The sequence below is a fragment of the Rattus norvegicus genome, chromosome 3 (assembly GCF_036323735.1).
Source record: "Rattus norvegicus strain BN/NHsdMcwi chromosome 3, GRCr8, whole genome shotgun sequence".
Classification (NCBI taxonomy): domain Eukaryota; kingdom Metazoa; phylum Chordata; class Mammalia; order Rodentia; family Muridae; genus Rattus; species Rattus norvegicus.
Window position 1 is genome coordinate 96,102,464 of NC_086021.1, and position 18,853 is coordinate 96,121,316.

At 37.6% G+C, this 18,853-nt stretch overlaps 1 protein-coding gene across 1 annotated transcript; it reads right to left on the bottom strand.

Moving 5' to 3' along the window:
• Positions 1–17,649: 17,649 nt before the first annotated feature.
• Or4a77e (olfactory receptor family 4 subfamily A member 77E) lies at positions 17,650–18,594 on the bottom strand. The gene has a single exon (NM_001000571.1). The coding sequence runs from the start codon at positions 18,592–18,594 to the stop codon at positions 17,650–17,652; it is 945 nt and encodes a 314-aa protein (NP_001000571.1).
• Positions 18,595–18,853: the final 259 nt, after the last annotated feature.

Sequence of the window (18,853 nt, forward strand, 5' to 3'; positions counted from 1 at the left end):
CATTTTATCTCATAAGAATATCTTCAAAATATAATTTTGATTTATATGATCATAAAGCTCATTTCATAATATTGTAACACTAGGCAGATGACCTGTACTTCTCAAAAGACTTTCAGTCTACATGGGACTATCAGGAAATCTGAAGAGAATTGACTTGAAACTGCATCAAGAACTACAAATGTATTTGTCATATTTCTGTCTATAGCAATGATTTCAACTACTTCTTATGAGACTTCTCAGAAATCACAATTCTGACTACACCTCCTTGATTTTATTGGATTCAAATAACTTATCTAGCCCATGATATCAACTTCTTAATCAAAAATTAATTTTTCTTGTTCTTAAATGACATAATTAGTAAAACATGAGAAAACAGAAACTAAGAACTGCAGTAGAGAACGCTAATTATTAGTATTAAGTATGATCTTCCTGGGTGTAAAATGCTCAGTTAGAAATATTTGTCCACATTCACGAAAGCAGTATCTCATAGGGAAAAGTCAATCCTTGTGATAGGAAGGCATGTGTCTGGATCATTTTCTAAGTTAGTTACAGAGAAAAGAATTAAATGGGATGATTTCATAATCTTTACAAATTGTCTAGAAGAGACTTAATCAACCCATCTTTTCACACTTAGCTATGATTTTCTTTTCTTTTTCATTTTTTTCGGTCATATTAAAATCCCTAAGTTCATTACTGTTTTTAGAAAACATAATCACTGATAAATAGGATACAGTAACTGTAGTACTCAAATAATGACTTCAGTTAGCTCATTGATAGTGTGTAGAAAAGCACCATAACATATTTGGATGAAGAACCTAGGTCACTGTTGAATAATATGGACTTTGCAATGTTTTGGCTACACTTCAGTCTCAAGTAGATTCCCTTGTTGTGACAGTGACCTTGACCCATATAATAAACCTACCAACGTTTCACTCCATCATTTTACCAAGGAGCACACATTATTTGCTCTATTCACATTCCCTTGTGAGACTATCTAACCTTAAAGAAATAGCGTAGTACACGATAAGAATATTTACCTTGTATTCCAAGTCTGTGGTTTCAAGAACACATACCTTGCATTTGCCTTCAGTGGAGGAAGTCACAACTTCTTTTATTAATAAATGCTATGCTGAATTAAACAATCACGTTTGTGAATACAAACACAAAAATATGCTAAAACATTACCACTACTTTATTGTAGAAATGCAATTCAAAATTCTTGGTCCCTGTGAAAATAAAAAAAAAAAAAAAGTAAAGATACTTAGTTTGCAAAAATATGTATAAAATTGATTAAATTTGTGGAAACTAATTATTCAAACCCATTTAGAGTCACACATAAAAAAGGTAAGCATTAAAGGGAACTGCATGAATTTTTTTCTTTCAGTGTGTTTTGGTGAAGCAGCAAGAAGGGTATTTCTTTGAGGATTTATAGAAGCTAACCTGTGCCTAGCTATTAAATGTTTTTAACATTTACAATAACAACAAAAAGCTGAGATTAAGCACATGGAAAAGCTGATGATAGTTTTCTCATAAATATAGAGACCTCTTCAGTTTTTTACTAAATCCCAGACAACTGACAACTTCCACAAGCTTCAACAAGCAGTGATAAATAAAAGAGAAGACAAGAAATTAAGGACTAAATACTAAGACGTCTTTCACCTTGGGTATAATTGAGTTTCCAAATATCTATTGGGTCATTCGAAAGTAAAAATAGTTGTCACGTTTCTGTATGCAGATCATTTTACATATTTGTGTGTGACTTTATGTCATCAATATTTTCAACAGATGAGCTTGTTAGAAGGCATGAAAGATGTTCAAATGAAATCTCTCCTGGACAGGTTTATTTTCCTGAACAATCTCTAGGGGAAAGGGGCTAAGTTATTACAAGGAGAGTAGTTAGACACCAAGGGACATGAGAAACCAGTAATGTTATTTATGCACACTAACTCAAAGTCTCGCTATTTTCCTGACAGCTACCTTTCTTGTTATCAGAAGGTACTCTGCATTCTGGTGGGGGGTGGGAGTTATCAACAGCCCTACAAATCTATGCTCCCAAAAACATGACTGCCCTATCAAGACATGCAAAATGATGCAATAGAGGGAAGGAACTCATCCCTTCTATTGTTGACATAGCCAAGAACATAGGCCTGAAAGTTCATAAACACTCCAGGAAATCCTACCTCTACAATTTAGTTAAATTTAGAAGAGTATTCAACTTGCATTCTAAGTGCTTATCCATATATTCATAGACTAGTGCAACTTTTGTCCCCATATCAAAGCAAATTTTCTTTGCAGTAACAAACGTTAGTAAAGAGAACCACAACTAGTCAGAGAAAGAAGTGGCTATGGAGTGTTCAACCCTACATAGGATGTCTCTAACTTATCTTCTCCTCTACAGCTCAGGAAAGATCCAAAGGCAAGATCCAAACTCTGTAAGCACCACTGATTCATGAGAAATATGTCAAATCACTTTTACCCTAACATGATACAGCCGTTCACCAGGCATTTACAGAGGCCATAGATAGCTGCATAATACCTTTACAAGATCAAATCATTCAACCAGGCAACATCTTTGGTCTCACATTTATCTGAGGAGATATTTGTAATTGAAAGTTAATTAGCTTGGCCCTCTACTCATATACACATGGACAACATTAATTGGACTCAAAAAGAACATGTAGTTGAGAAGGGAAAGTTTCAGATTGGGGTTTAGAAGGTATAGGAAGAAGGGAATAGGGACAGTATATAATAAAAATACATTGTATATGTCTATAAAATTATCATATCTTAGAATAAATACTACACAAAAGATAAAACAAGGTATTAAATATCTTACCACGTACATCTACACAATGGAATATTACTCAGCTATCAAAAACAATGACTTTATGAAATTCATAGGCAAATGGAGGCAACTGGAAAAGATGACCCTGTGTGAGGTAACCCAATCACAGAAAAACACACATGGTATGCACTCATTTATAAGTGGCTATTAGCCCAAATGCTTGAATTACCCTAGATCCACAGAACACATGAAACTCAAGATGGGTGATCAAAATGCGAATGCTTCACTCCTTCTTTAAAAGGGGAACAAGAATACCCTTGGCAGGGAATAGGGAGGCAAAGATTAAAACAGAGGCAGAAGGAACACCCATTCAGAGCCTGCCCCACATGTGGCCCATACATATACAGCCATCCAATTAGACAAGATGGATGAAGCAAAGAAGTGCAGTCCGACAGGAGCCGGATGTAGATCGCTCCTGAGAGACCCAGCCAGAATACAGCAAACACAGAGGCGAATGCCAGCAGCAAACCACTGAACTGAGAATGGGACCCCCGTTGAAGGAATCAGAGAAAGAACTGGAAGAGCTTGAAGGGGCTGTACAACAATACCAAGCAACCAGAGCTTCCAGGGACTAAGCCACTACCCAAAGACTATACATGGACTGACCCTGGGCTCCAACCTCATAGGTAGCAATGAATAGCCTAGTAAGAACACCAGAAGAAGGGGAAGCCCTTGGTTCTGCTAAGACTGAACCCCAGTAAATGTGATTTTTGGGAGGAGGGCGGTAATGTGGGGAGGATGGGGAGGGGAACACCCATATAGAAGGGGAGGGGGAGGGGTTAGGGGGATGTTGGCCTGGAAACCGGGAAGGGGAATAACAATTGAAATGTAAATAAGAAATACTCAAGTTAGTAAAGAAAAAAAGAAAAAAAATCTTACCACAAAGGCAAAAGTACAGAATCACAAGCACATAATGGCACCTACAACAAAAACATGACAAGATCTAACTATCATTTCTCTTTGATATCTCTCAATATCAACAAACTCAATTCCCCTATAAAAAGACATAAGCTAAAAGACGGGATATGCAAAAAGGATGTGGCATTTCACTGCATGCAAGAAACAAACCTCAATAACAAAGACAATCACTACCTTGGAGTAAAAGACTGAAAAAAAGTTTTCTGGGCAAATGATCCCAGAAAACAAGCTGTGGTTGCCATTCTAATATCCAATAAAATAACCTTTTAACCAAAAGTTATCAAGCAAGATGAAGAAGGACACTTCAAATCCATCAAAAGAAAAATCCACCAGGACAAAAATCTCAGTCCTGAATGGATATGCCCCAAGTGCAAGGGTGACACATTCATAAAAGTAACTTTACCTAAGCTCAAAACAAACATCGAAGCTCACACAATAATAGTGGGACACTTCAACACCCCATTTTCGCTAATGGAGAGATCATAGAAACAGAAGCTAAACAAAGGCAGAGTGAAACTAATAAAGATTATGAACCAACAGGATTTAGCAGACTTCTACAAAACATTTCGCCCTAAAACCAGAAAATATACCTTCTTCTCAGAATCTCATGGTACCATCTTCAAAATTGACCATATAATCAGTCACAAAACAGGCCTCAACCAATACAAGAATATTGAAATAATCCCATGCACCCTTTCAGATCATCACAGACTAAGGCCGGTCTTCAACATAAACAACAACAACAACAACAAAAAACAAAACAAAACAAAAAAAACAAAAACAAACAAACAAAAAAAAACAGAAAACCCACATATCATGGAAACTGAACAACTCTCTTCTCAATGATTACTTGGTCTGGGAATAAATATAAAAAGACATTAAAGACTTAGTGAAATTCAATGAAAATGAAGACACGGCATACCTAAACTTATGGGACACAATGAAAGCAGTAATCTGGAAAGTCCAGAGCAGTAAGTGCACTGGTAAAGAAACTGGAGAGATCTTATACTAGTAACTTAACAGCACACCAGAGGGCTCTAGAACAAAATGAAGAGAAGTCACTCAAGAAGAGTAGAAAGTAGGAAATAGTCAAACTCAGGGCTGAAATCCACCAAATAGAAACAAAGAGAATAATATAAAGAATCAACAAAACCAAAAGCTGGTTCTTGGAGAGAATCAACAAGATAGATAAACCCCTAGTCAAACTGACTAAAGGGCCCAGAAACAGTATCCAAATTCACAAAATCAAAAATGAAAAGGAAGATATAACAACAGAAATGGAGAATATTTAAAATATCATGAGATCCTACTATAAAAGCTTATACTCAACAAAACTGGAAAATCCAGATGAAATAGATGGTTTCCTAGACAGATACAACATACCAAAGTTAAATCAAGAACAGGTAAACTTTCTAAACAGGCCTATATCCCATAAGAAAATAGAAGAATTCATTAAAAATCTCCCAACCAAAAAAAGCCCAGGGTCAATGGATTTAGTTCAGAATGCTACCAGACCTTCAAAGACCTCATACCAATATTCCTCAAACTATTCCATAAAATAGTAACAGAAGGAGTATTATCTAATTCATTCTATGAAGCCACAATTACTCTAACACCTAAACCACACAAGGACCCAATCAGAGAGAGAGAGAGAGAGAGAGAGAGAGAGAGAGAGAACTTCAGACCAATCTCACTTATGAAATCATTGCAAAAATACTCAATAAAATTCTCCCAAGCTGAATCAAAGAACATGTCAAAATCATCGTTCACCATGATCAAGTAGGCTCATCCCAGGGATGCATGGTTAGATCAATATATAAAAATCCAATAAATAGCCCACTATATAAACAAATTTGAATGAAAGAAATCACATGATCATCTCTCTAGATGCCAAAAAAGCATTTGACAAAATACAACACCCCTTCATGTTGAAAGTATAGGAGAGATGGATTCAAGGCCAGTAACTAAATATAATAAAAGCAATATACAGGAAAACAATAGCCAATACAAAATTAAATGGAAAGATACTTGAAGCAATGCCCCTAAAATGGGGGACAAGACTAGGATGCTCACTCTCCCCATATCTATTCAATTCATATCTACTCGAAGTTCTAGCTAGAGCAATAAGAAAACAGAAGGGGGGTACAGATTGGCAAAGAACAAATCAAGGCATCACTATTTGTATTTGATACAATAGTATACATAAGTAACCCCAAAATTCTTCCAGAGAACTTCTACAGCTGATTGACAACTTCATCATAGTAGAAGGATATAAAATTAACTCCAACAAATCATCCTTCCTTTTTATAAATGATAAATGGGCTGAGAAAGAAATTAGAGAAACAACACACTTCAAAATAGTCACAAATAGTATAAAATATCTTGGGGTAATTCTGACAAAAGAAATGAAAGATCTGTATGAAAAGAACTTCAAATTTCACAAGAAAGAAATAGAAGAAGACCTCAGAAAATGAAGAGATCTCCCACGCTGAGGTAGAGTTAATACAGTGAAATTGGCCATTCTACCAAAAGCAGTCACAGATTCAATGCAATCTACATCAAAATCCAAACACAATTCTTCAAAGATATGAAAAGAGCAGTTCTCAAATTTATCTGAAAAAAATCTAGAATATCAAAAACAAGTCTTATCAATAAAAGGACTTGGGGAATCACCATCCCTTGACCTCAAGCTCTACTACATAGCAGTAGTGATACAAACTGCATGGTATTGGTACAGAGTCAGACAGGTTGATCAACAAAATAGAAGTGAAGACTCGGAAATAAAACTACACACTATGGACCCTTGATCTTTGACAAAGAAGCCAAAATTATACAATGGAAAAAAAGAAAGCATTTTTAATAAATTGTGCTGGTCTAACTGGCAGTCTGTATGTGAGAAAATGAAAATAGATCCTATTTGTCACCTTGCACAAAGCTCAAGTCCCTGTGGATCAAGGACAGCAACTTAAAGCCATATACACAAATGTAATAGAAGAGAAAGTAAAAGAAAGAGCCTTGAACTCATTGGCACAGGGGGAAATTTACTAAGCTGAACTGAAAGGCTCTAAGATCAAGAATCGATAAATACAACCTCATGAAACTAGTGCTTCTGTAAAGCAAAAGATCTGTACAATAAGAACTTGAAGCCTCTGAAGAAAGAAATTGAAGAACTCAGAAGATGAAAAGACCTCCCATGCTCATGGATTGGCAGGATTAATATAGTAAAAATGGCCATTTTACCAAAAGCGATCTACAAATTCAATGCAATCCCCATCAACATACCAATCCAATTCTTCAAAGAATTAGACAGAACAATTTGCAAATTCATCTGGAATAACAAAAACCCAGGATAGCTGAAACTATCCTCAACAATAAAAGGACTTCTGGGGGAATCACTATCCGTGAACTCAAGCAGTATTACAGAGCAATAGTGATAAAAACTGCATGGTATTGGTACAGAGACAGACAGATAGACCAATGGAATAGAATTGAAGACCCAGAAATGAACCCACACACCTATGGTCACTTGATTTTTGACAAAGGAGCCAAAACCATCCAATGGAAAAAAGGTAGCATTTTCAGCAAATGGTGCTAGTTCAACTGGAGGTCAACATGTAGAAGAATGCAGATCGATCCATGCTTATCACCCTGTACAAAGCTGAAGTCCAAGTGGATCAAGGACCTCCACATCAAACCAGACACACTCAAACTAATAGAAGACAAACTAGGGAAGCATCTGGAACACATGGGCACTGGAAAAAATTTCCTGAACAAAACACCAATGGCTTATGCTCTAAGATCAAGAATCAACAAATGGGATCTCATAAAACTGCAAAGCTTCTGTAAGGCAAAGGACACTGTGGTTAGGACAAAACGACAACCAACAGATTGGGAAAAGATCTTTACCAATCCTACAACAGATAGAGGGCTTATATCCAAAATATACAAAGAACTCAATAAGTTAGACCGCAGGGAGACAAAAAACCCTATTAAAAAATGGAGTTCAGAGCTAAACAAAGAATTCACAGCTGAGGAATGCCGAATGGCTGAGAAACACCTAAAGAAATGTTCAACATCTTTAGTCATAAGGGAAATGCAAATCAAAACAACCCTGAGATTTCACCTCACACCAGTGAGAATGGCTAAGATCAAAAACTCAGGTGACAGCAAATGCTGGCGAGGATGTGGAGAAAGAGGAACACTCCTCCATTGTTGGTGGGATTGCAGACTGGAACGAACATTCTGGAAATCAGCCTGGAGGTTCCTCAGAAAATTGGACATTGAACTGCCTGAGGACCCAGCTATACCTCTCTTGGGCATATACCCAAAAGATGCCCCAACATATAACAAAGTCAAATGCTCCACTATGTTCATAGTAGCCTTATTTATAATAGCCAGAAGCTGGAAAGACCCAGATGCCCTCCAACAGAGGAATGGATACAGAAAATGTGGTACATCTACACAATGGAATACTACTCAGCTATCAAAAACAATGACTTTATGAAATTCATAGGCAAATGGAGGCAACTGGAAAATATCATCGTGAGTGAGGTAATCCAATTACAGAAAAACACACATGGTATGCACTTATGGAGAAGTGGATATTAGCCCAAATGCTCAAATTACCCTAGATGAACAGAACACATGAAACTCAAGAAGAATGACCAAAATGCAGGTGCTTCACTCCTTCTTTATAAGGGGAACAAGAATATCCTTGGGAAGGAATAGGGAGGCAAAGTTTAGAACAGAGCCTGAAGGAATATCCATTCAGAGCCTGTCGCACATGTGGCCCATACATATACAGCCACCAAACTAGATAAGATGGATGAAGCAAAGAAGTGCAGGCTGACAGGAACCGGATGTAGATCTCTCCTGAGAGACACAGCCAGAATATGGCAAATACATAGCAAATGCCAGCAGCAAACCACTGAACTGAGAATGGGACCCCCGTTGAACAAATCAGAGAAAGGACTGAAAGAGCTTGAAGGGGTTTGAGATCCCATATGAACAACAATGCCAACCAACCAGAGCTTCCAGGGACTAAGTCACACCCAAAGACTATACTTGGACTGACCCTGGACTCTGACCTCATAGGTAGCAATGAATAGCCTAGTAAGGGCACCAGTGGACGGGGAAGCCCTTGGTTCTGCCAAGACTGAACCCCCAGTGAATGGGATTGTTGCGGGGAGGGAGGTAATTGGGGGAGGATGGGGAGGGGAACACCCATATAGAAGGTGAGGGGGCAGGGTTAGGGGGATGTTGACCCAGAAACTGGGAAAGGGAATAACAATCAAAATGTAAATAAATGCCCAATTTAATAAAGATGGAGAAAAAAAAGAACAAGGGCATCCTTGAGTTTTGCAGGCATGTGTATGAAATAAAAATATCATCCTGGGCGAGGAAACTTATATCCAAGAGAACATGCATTGAATGCATCACTTCTAAGTATATATTAGCCAAAATTATACAGAATGCCCAGGACACAACCAACAGGACTCCAGGTTAACAAGCTGAAGGACGCAAGTGAGGATGCCTCAATCCCACTTGGGTGGGAGAAGAAAGCAGACACAGGGGAAAGGGAGGGAGGGACTTGGGTGGTGGAGGAGACAGAGAGGGGAAGTGAAAGAGATGATCTAATATTGGGGGGAAAACAGGACTGAAGCCCTGAAGGACAGCAGAAAGAATGGAAACAGGTGACCTTGGGAAGTAGCAAGTCGTAAGACACCCTAAAATGTGCCAGAGTTATGGGACGTAAGAGACTCTCAGGACTCAAAGGGTGGGTACTTAGATGAAGTGCTCTACAGTGGAGAGAGGGAACTTGTATAGTAGAGAAACAGGACACCAAGTGGAAGGATTGTTATCCCGCAGTCAAGAGCTCTGACCCAGAATTGTTCCTGTCTGAAGGAACTGCAAGGATAAAAATGGAGAAGAGCAGGAGATAAAGGAGGTTCAGCTTTAGCATATACTCTGCAATACTTATTCTTCTTATATGTAATGACTAAAGAATCTCCTAGTGTCTGATAAAAATATACACTGATAATTAATGTTATCAATGCTTTAAAGAATTTACTCTGACCAAAAACAGTAAATCCTCATAATTGCTGTCGATAAAATAAGAATAATTTCCATGATCCAGGATGTAAACAGTAGTATATCTTGTAATTCAAGAATATTATTTGAGAGATAAACAAAATTGTATCTTAGGAATTATGTATTTTATCACATGTAAATGCTAGAAATATGTACCTGTTAAGAAATGCATTTTGTATAGAATCAGTCAAGATCTTGTGCCTATGGATATATTAAGTGCTGTGGGAAGGAAAACTTATGAGAGTCTGAGAATTCTTTAGAAGCCATGATGCAACTTCTAAGGGTATCATTCCTCTTACTACCAACGACTGCTTCAGGAGACTTAGACTACAGAAGTTACAGTCTGGACATAGCACAGCTGCCGTGTGGCACGACAGTTAAAACATTTGATGTCTAATACATGTAGTGATTGGTATAGCCTTTATATCTGGGTTTAAGTGAAATGCTTTACTGTCATAAAAATATAAATTGATAATTAAAGTTATCAATGCTTTAAAGAAATTACTCTGACCAAAGACAATAAACCATCACAAACACCATCCATAAAATGAAGCTTTTGTGTCTGGTTTGAGTGAAATGTTTCTGCAGAGACTTTGCTGTTTTGGTAAATCAGTAGAGGCTGAAAATTTATTCTGAGACTGTTCGAACCTTGAAGAAATGCTATATCTCTGGAAAGTCTGCATTTGATACTATGGGAAAGCTTACAGCTGCACCAACCTTGGTCCTAAGACACTCCTGACAAACCTGGAGTTCGTCCTGTTGAGTACGGCTAGCCATGGATTTTCCTAGATTTGTGTGAGTTGACTGCTCTCATAGGCAGCAAGGGAAAGAAAACTTTGATAGTTGGAACCTTTCCCATCCCCAGTTAACATTCCATGCTTGAGTAAAGTAACTAGAGTAAGCTACTTGGGTGTCAGTCTCTTTTGAGAAGGTTGACCCCCGCTCTGCTTCTTAGGGAAATCAAGGCCTAGCATCTTGTTGAGCTTCTCTCTATACTGAAGCACCTACAACTTTCACCTATCAATAAATACACAGACTTTCAGATCTTCCTTCCTGAAAATTTTAACACCTTTAATATCATTAATTGTCATGACCGCAGTTCAACAAGATGAATCTCCAGAATGTTTCCAAAACATAGCAAATATAGAAGCCCTCAAACTATTTAGTATGCTATAAAGTTTGCACATACGAAGATTGGATATTACAAACAATAAAGAACAGTATAGAGGCATTTAACACTAGCTATTAACCTTTCCTAGAAAGTAATAACATTGAAACATGGTAGCCTTTCTTTTCTAGTCCAATCTATTTGGAGTTCTGTAGGCTTCTTGTATGTTTATGGGCATCTCTTTTTTAGGTTAGTGCAGTTTTTTCTATAATTTTGTTGATGATATTTACTGGCTATTTATTTTGGGAGTCTTCACTCTTTTCTATACCTATTATCCTTAGGTTTGATCTTCTCATTGTGTCCTGGATTTCCTGGATATTTTGTACTAGGAGCTTTTTACATTTTATAATATCTTTGACAGTTGTGTCGATGTTTTCGATGGTATCTTCTGGCCCTGAGATTCTCATCTATCTTTTATATTCTGTTGGTGATACTTGCATCTATGACTCCTGATCTCTTTCATAGGTTTTCTATCTCAAGGGTTGTCTCTTTTTGTGATTTCTTTATTGTTTCTATTTGCATTTTTAATACTGGATATTTTTTACAATTCCTTCACCTGTTTGGTTGTGTTTTCCTATAATTCTTTAACGGTGTGGTGTTTTGTGTTTCCACTTTAAGGGCTTCTACTCATTTACTTGCATTGTCTTGTATTTCTTTAAGGGAGTTATTTATGTTCTTTTAAAGTCCTCAATCATCATCATAAGATGTGATTTTAAATTCAAATCTTGCTCTTCTGGTGTGTTTCGATATCCAATATTTTCTTTGGTGGGAGAACTGGGCTCTGATGATGCCAGGTAGCCTTTGTTTTTGTTGCTTAAGTTCCTGTGCTTGCCTCTCACCATCAGGTCTTCTCTGGTGTTAGCTCGCCTTGCTGTCTCTGACAGTGGCTTGACCCTCCTGTAGGCCTGTGTGACAGCACTCCTGTAGACCTGTTTTCTTTCAGCTGGTTCTAGGATCAGAGAACTGCTCCTGGGTTTGTGTGACCTGAAGCCTCCAGTGGGTTGCTTGGAACAAAAGAGGTGGTCTTACCTCTGCTCTCAGGTGTGTAAGCACTCCTGATGACTGGCTTTCAGCTCTCTGAGCAGGCAGAAACCTGAAGGATCCTGCCACTGACTGCTACTAGGTCCCTCTGGCCAGAGGGCACAGATGGTACTCTTGGGTGAGGAATGTGGGCATAAAGTAGTTGTCTCCTCTGAATTCTCAGCATTGTCCATACTTCTGAGAGTTCAGCTGTCTCCTGCAGGGCATTTGGCCACAGGGAGCTGTGGGACTGGTTCAGTTCAGTTCCGTTATCAAGCAGAAACCAGCAGGTTCCTGCCACTGACTAATTATAACTGTTTTGGGAAGGCAAATTACCATAGAATTTAATGAGTTATTTATTTATTTATTTGTTTGTTTGTTTGTTTGTTTGTTTGTTTATGTCACTTTACATCCCTGACACAGGTCCCTCTCCTTCCAGTTCCACTCTCACAGAGCCCTCCCCTCATTATCGTCTTCTTTGAGGAGAAGGGGAAACCCCCATTGGGTGCCACACCTCTGACAGCAAGTGGCAGCAGGGCTAAGTGCATCCTCTCCCAGAACCTAACCAGATAGGGAAAGGAGATCGAATGGCAGGCAACAGAGTCAGAGACAGCTCCTACTCCAATTGTTAGAGGACCAACATGAAAACCAAGCAACACATCTGCTATAAATGTATAGGTGGCACAGGTCCTGCCCTGCATGCTCTTTGGTTGAAGTTCAGTTTCTATGAATCCCAAACAGATCCAGTTTCATTGACCCAGTAGGGTTTCTTGTGGTGTCCTTGAATCCCCTGGCTTACTCAATCCTATTCCCACACTCTTCCACCTGAGCTCTGTTTGATGTTTAACTGTGGATCTCTGCATCTGTTTCCATCAGCTACTGGATGAAACCTCTCAGGAGACAGTCATGCTAGGCTCCTCTTTGCAAGCATAGCAGAGTATCACTAGTACTGTCAGGGGTTGGCACTCTTCCATGGGATGGGTCTCAACTTGGACATTCTCTTGAACTCTGCTATATCTTTATCCCTGCATTTCTTTTTTGTAGGCAAGACAAATTTAGGGTTAAAAGTTTTCTGAGCAGGTTGATATTCCCCTCCTTCCACTGGAAGTTCTACCTGGCTATAGGAGGTGGCCACTTCAGTCACCATACCCCCATCTGCTAGGAATTTCAATTAGAATTATTCCCACAGATTGGCCAGAGCTCTGCATCTCAGTTCTCTAGCTAGTCCCAGAGATGCCCCAACCAATTTCTATTTTATCTTCCTGCCCTCCTCTGCCCTCTTCCTGATATCCATCCCCATCCCCCTCCTTTCTCCCATCTCAACACAATTTCCTCCCTCCATCTACCTCCTATATCTATTTTATTTCTCCTTCTGAGTGAGATTCAAGCCTCCTTGCTTGAGCCCTCCTTATTACTTAGCTTCTTTGGGTCTGTGAATTGTAGCATGGTTATGCCGTACTTTATGGCTAATGTCTACTTATAAGTGAGTATATACCATGTGCATCTTTCTGGGTTTGACTTACCTCACTCAGGGTAGTATTTTCTAGTTCATTCCATTTGCCTGAAATTTTCTTAATGTCCTTGACTTTAATGGCTGAATAGTATTCCATTATGTAGACTACAACATTTTCTTTATTCATTCCTCAATTAAGAATCTAGGTTATGCTGAGAGACACAGCCAGAATACAGCAAACACAGAGGCGAATGCCAGCAGCAAACCACTGAACTGAGAATAGGACCCCCGTTGAAGGAATCAGAGAAAGAACTGGAAGAGCTTGAAGGGGCTCGAGACCCCATATGTACAACAATGCCAAGCAATCAGAGCTTCCAGGGACTAAGCCACTACCTAAAGACTATACATGGACTGACCCTGGACTCTGACCTCATAGGTAGCAATGAATATCCTAGTAAGAGCACCAATGGAAGGGAAGCCCTGGGTCCTGCTAAGACTGAACCCCCAGTGAACTAGATTGTTGGGGGGAGGGCGGCATGGGGGAGGATGGGGAGGGGAACACCCATAAAGAAGGGGAGGAGGGAGGGGGATGTTTGCCCGGAAACCGGGAAAGGGAATAACACTCGAAATGTATATAAGAAATACTCAAGTTAATAAAAAAAAATAAAATAAAAAAAATAAATAAATGAATGAATAGGGTTGTGGATTTGGCTCAGTGGTAGAGCGGTTGCCTAGCAAGCGCAAGGCCCTGGGTTCGGTCCCCAGCTCCAGAAAAAAAAAAAAAAGAATCTAGGTTATGTCCAGTTTTGGCTACTATAAGAAAAGATGCTATGAACATAGTTGAGCAAGTGCCCTTGTGGTATAGTGGGGCATCTTTTGGGTTTATTTCCAGGAGTGGTATAGCATTTCTTTTTTTTTAATAATACAAATATATTTTAATTATGTATAGCATTCCTTGTGGTAGAATTATTCTCAGTTTTCAGAGAAACTGCCAAATTGATTTCCAAAATTGATTTACTAGTTTCCACTCCCACCAGCAACAGAGGATTGTTACACTTGCCCTATTTCCTCACCAACATGTGCTGTCACTTGAGATTTTGATTAGCCATTCGGACAGGTGGAAGATGAAATCTCAGTGTTGTTTTGATTTGCCTTTCCCTAATGACTAAGGATATTGAAATTTTCTTTAAGTGCTTCTCAACCACTAGAAATTCCTCTGTTGATAAATCTGTTTAGATCTGTACCCCATTTTCTAATTGGGTTATTTTGTTTGTTTGTGTCTAATTTTTTAGTTCTTTATACATTTTATATATTAGTCCTCTGCCAGAAGTAGTGTTGTTGAAGATCTTTCCCCATTCTCTAGGCAGCTGTTTTGTCCTATTGATGGTGTCTTTAGCCTTGTAGAAGCTTTTCAGTTTCCTTAGATGCCATTTATGAGATGTTGGTCTTAGTGCCCGAGCTATTGTTCTGTTCAGGAATTTTTCTCCAGTGCTAACATGTTCCCCACTTTCTCTTCTGTTAGACTGTAATTTGTCCAGTTTTTTTATTGAGGTCTTTGAGCCTTTTGAACTTGAATTTTGTGCAGAGTGATAAATATGATTCTATTTGCATTTTTCTACATGCAGACAGCCAGTTAGACCAGCACCATTTATTGATATTAATCACCAGCAATTCTTAATTCTTATTATTTTGATATTGTTGTTGATAGTAGTAGTAGTAGAAGTACTAGTGGTAGTGGTGTTGGTGGTGGTGGTGGTAGTGGTGGTGGTGGTGGTGATGGGTGTGTGTGTGTGTGTGTGTGTGTGTGTGTGGTGCTTCTCTTCCTCTAGTCTACTAGTGTGGAGTTATTTATTTCCTGCGTTTTCTTGGGTACACTTAGCCTGCTTGGGTTGGAGTTTTCCTCCTAGTATCTTCTGTAGGGCTGGATATGTGGATAGGATATTGCTTAAATTTGTTTTTTTTTTTTCATGGAATGAAAGTTTTGTTGGGTATAGTAGTATGGACTGATCTGTGGTCTTTTAGAGTCTACAATACCTCAGTCCAGGCCCTTTGACTTTTAGAGTCTGTTGAGAAGTCAGTATAATTCTGATAGGTCTACATATATATGTTACTTGGGGTTATTTTGTTTGTTTGTTTGTTTGTTTGTAGCTTTTTATATTCTTTGTTATGTGCATTTAGTGTTTTGATTATTATGCAGCAGGCTTTCTGATCCAATGGAACTTTCTAACTCAAACATCCTGTGTCCAACAGTTAAGTCTCTTTGGGTTAATAAAATTTTTATTAACATTTTATTTGCTAATATTTTCAAGTGATATCCCATTTCTCATTTACCCTTCAACAAACTGCCCATCCCATACCCTCTCTCCCCTTTCCCCTTTGTCTCAAGTCCCTTCTTATGGAGAGTAGCTCATTATGTGTTCTTTAATAGTGCCTTTGCATAACCCCTGTCTTCATTGATGTTTGCATAGAGTTTATGACTGTAGAAAATACACTTAATTACTTGTTACTGGAGAAACCTTGTAAATATTTTTTAATTACTCTTTAGAAAATGTGTATATTCTTGCTACGATATTGGCATACAAGTTGTCATGGTCATAAATACTCTATAAAGAGAGATACCATAAGCATCACCATGAGAACTAGGCCAAGAAGAAACTTTTAGTCACTAATGCATGTTTTCCAACTTTAATTAGAGCAATACCAAAATAATGTAATTTGTATCATAAATATTATAAAGAAATTATTGGTTTAGATAATTATTTCAAATAATATCGTTTACAGTGATCTAAAAGTTAACAGAAAACCTAACACATTGAATAGGGGAATATCAACAAAGTATCTAAAGTCATGTTTCATTTTACTCAAAGACTAGACACAGCCATTTGGAAAATATAATGTGAAAGTCTTTGATTTATTTAAGACAACTCTGATTAAAAGGTAGTAAATATAAACAAACCATAAGAAAAATATGATGAAAACAAAGGAATAAAAGAATTGCTAAAGTATCAAAGGAACTAAAATGAAAGGATTTTATATAGTGTCAAAAATTTAATGTGCTCAAGATCTCAATTTCCAAAGCCATATGCATTTAGTGTAATAACAGTCAATAAACCCATTATGCATGTGAATGAATCTATTACACTATTGACATATTCTGAAACTATTTTCAATGTTTAAAAATGTTTAAGTAAAAATATAGAATGAAATCCTTTTTGTTACTATCGTTTGAAAACTCCTTTGGTGATAAAGATTTCACTCAAAATGAGCAGTTAACCTAATTGAAATAGAATAGATAGCGATATATAAGTTGTTGAACATAAAATATAATAAAAATATGATATAATCAGATTATGGAAATATATTTTTAAAATTTCAATAATGCTTATAAAGCTACCAAAAAGGCAAAACTATAATGATCCTGAGAAATGTGTATCATCATAATCATTAACTTAAGATGAGAGCATCCTCATAGAAGCGGGGGAGGGGGAAGGAGGTTTGGAAGAGGGGAGAAAGGGGTTCACATTTGAAATGTAAATACATAAAGCATCCAAGAAAAATAAAAACTAAAAAAAATGAAGACTATGTGTTTCAACCACAATCAAATGATATGTGATGGAACATAGGCAAACTAAGTCAATTGTACCTTCCTGTGATACTTTTAAACTTCAAGCAGCACATAATTATTTTAAAACATTTTCTTAATAAATTTGTAAGAATATTTAATGAAAAACAATTTACAATAAATTAGAAGTTAATATTTGTTAAGGTTAATTATCATTAATAATAAATAATAAAATAGCATAATAAAACAAAACTAGAAAAATTCTGTGGTGCACATAAACATGAATACCTAGTGACTGGACTCAAAAAACTCCAGTAAACCAATTATATAGGAAAATAATTTATTGAAATTTGAAAAGATGTAAATATGCATTTCATAGAAACTGATAAAGTGGGATGCCCAACAAACATATGACAATGTGCTCAACTTCAGTAGCCATAAAGAAAATAAGAAAAACAGTTAACATCAGTATTTTACACATCATCTTTACAAAAATACAAAACGACTAACAATTTCAACTACTGTAACCAATTTAGAACTTGAAACACACACTACTAAAACTTATAATTTTTACTTTCCAATTAGTAACACATTCAACATGCAAAAATTCTTACTCTCCCTATACTTATCATTTTATACCAGAGCTTTCCCATAGAATTTTTAATCTCTGAATTTCTCAATGTATATATTAAAGGATTCAACATGGGAGTGATAGCTGTATAAAAAACAGAAATAGATTTATCAATAGGGAAGTTGGAGACAGGTCTAACATACATGAATATGCAGGGAACAAAGAAAAGGACAACCACCATAATGTGGGAGCTGCAGGTGGACAAGGCCTTGCGCCTTCCTTCCTGACTGTGAGTCTTAAGGGAGCTTAAGATAATTCCATAGGAGAATAGAAGAAGGACAAAGACTATCATACACATGGCTCCATTATTGGCAACTACTGTGAGGCCAATAAAGTAAGTGTCAGTGCACACAAGTGCCAATAATGGATACATGTCACAGCCAAAGTGGTCAATGACATTAGGTCCACAGAAAGGAAGTTTATATACAGAGAGAACTTGAACTAGAGCATGTGCAAATCCTCCAACCCAGGCTACCACCAAAAGTGAGATACAAACCTGTTGATTCATGGTGGTTAAATAATGCAGTGGCTTACAAATAGCTACATAGCGATCATAGGCCATCACCACCAGAAGGAAGACCTCAGCACCACCAAATAAGTGCTCTACAAAAAGCTGAACCAGACAAGCTGTGAAAGAGATGGTCTTTTTATCACAAACTAAGTCTTTAAGCAACTTGGGCAAGATGGCAGTGGAATAAACAGCATCCATGAGTGACAGAAAAGCAAGGAAGAAGTACATTGGGGAATTCAAGGAGGGGCTGGCAATCACTGTCCCCACAATGAGCAGGTTGCCCACAATTGTCACAATGTACATGAGCAAAAACATGACAAACAATGCTTTTTGTCCAGTAGGATCCTGAGTGAGGCCCAGGAGAACAAATTCTGTGACATTGTTATTCTCTCCCATTTACTCGTCTGTCTTGTTGCAACAATACTTCAGAATAGGACCTGCTATAAACTCTAAAAATAAAAGCTATTAATCCATTCCCTTCAGAAGCATATTTTCATTATTACCTTTTACAATGATGAACCCATGAAAGGTGTGTAACAAAAGTCTATTCAGTTCTTCTTGCAAAGTGCTCCATCATTTTCTGTTAATAAGTCTCTATGTACACATTTCTATCTCAGCACTTCAGTGCACATCTATTCAGAAGAGCAAACAGAGG

Coding starts and splice junctions, on each gene's coding strand:
- Or4a77e (NM_001000571.1), bottom strand. CDS start 18,594: ATGGGAGAGAATAACAATGTCACAGAATTTGTTCTCCTGGGCCTCACT.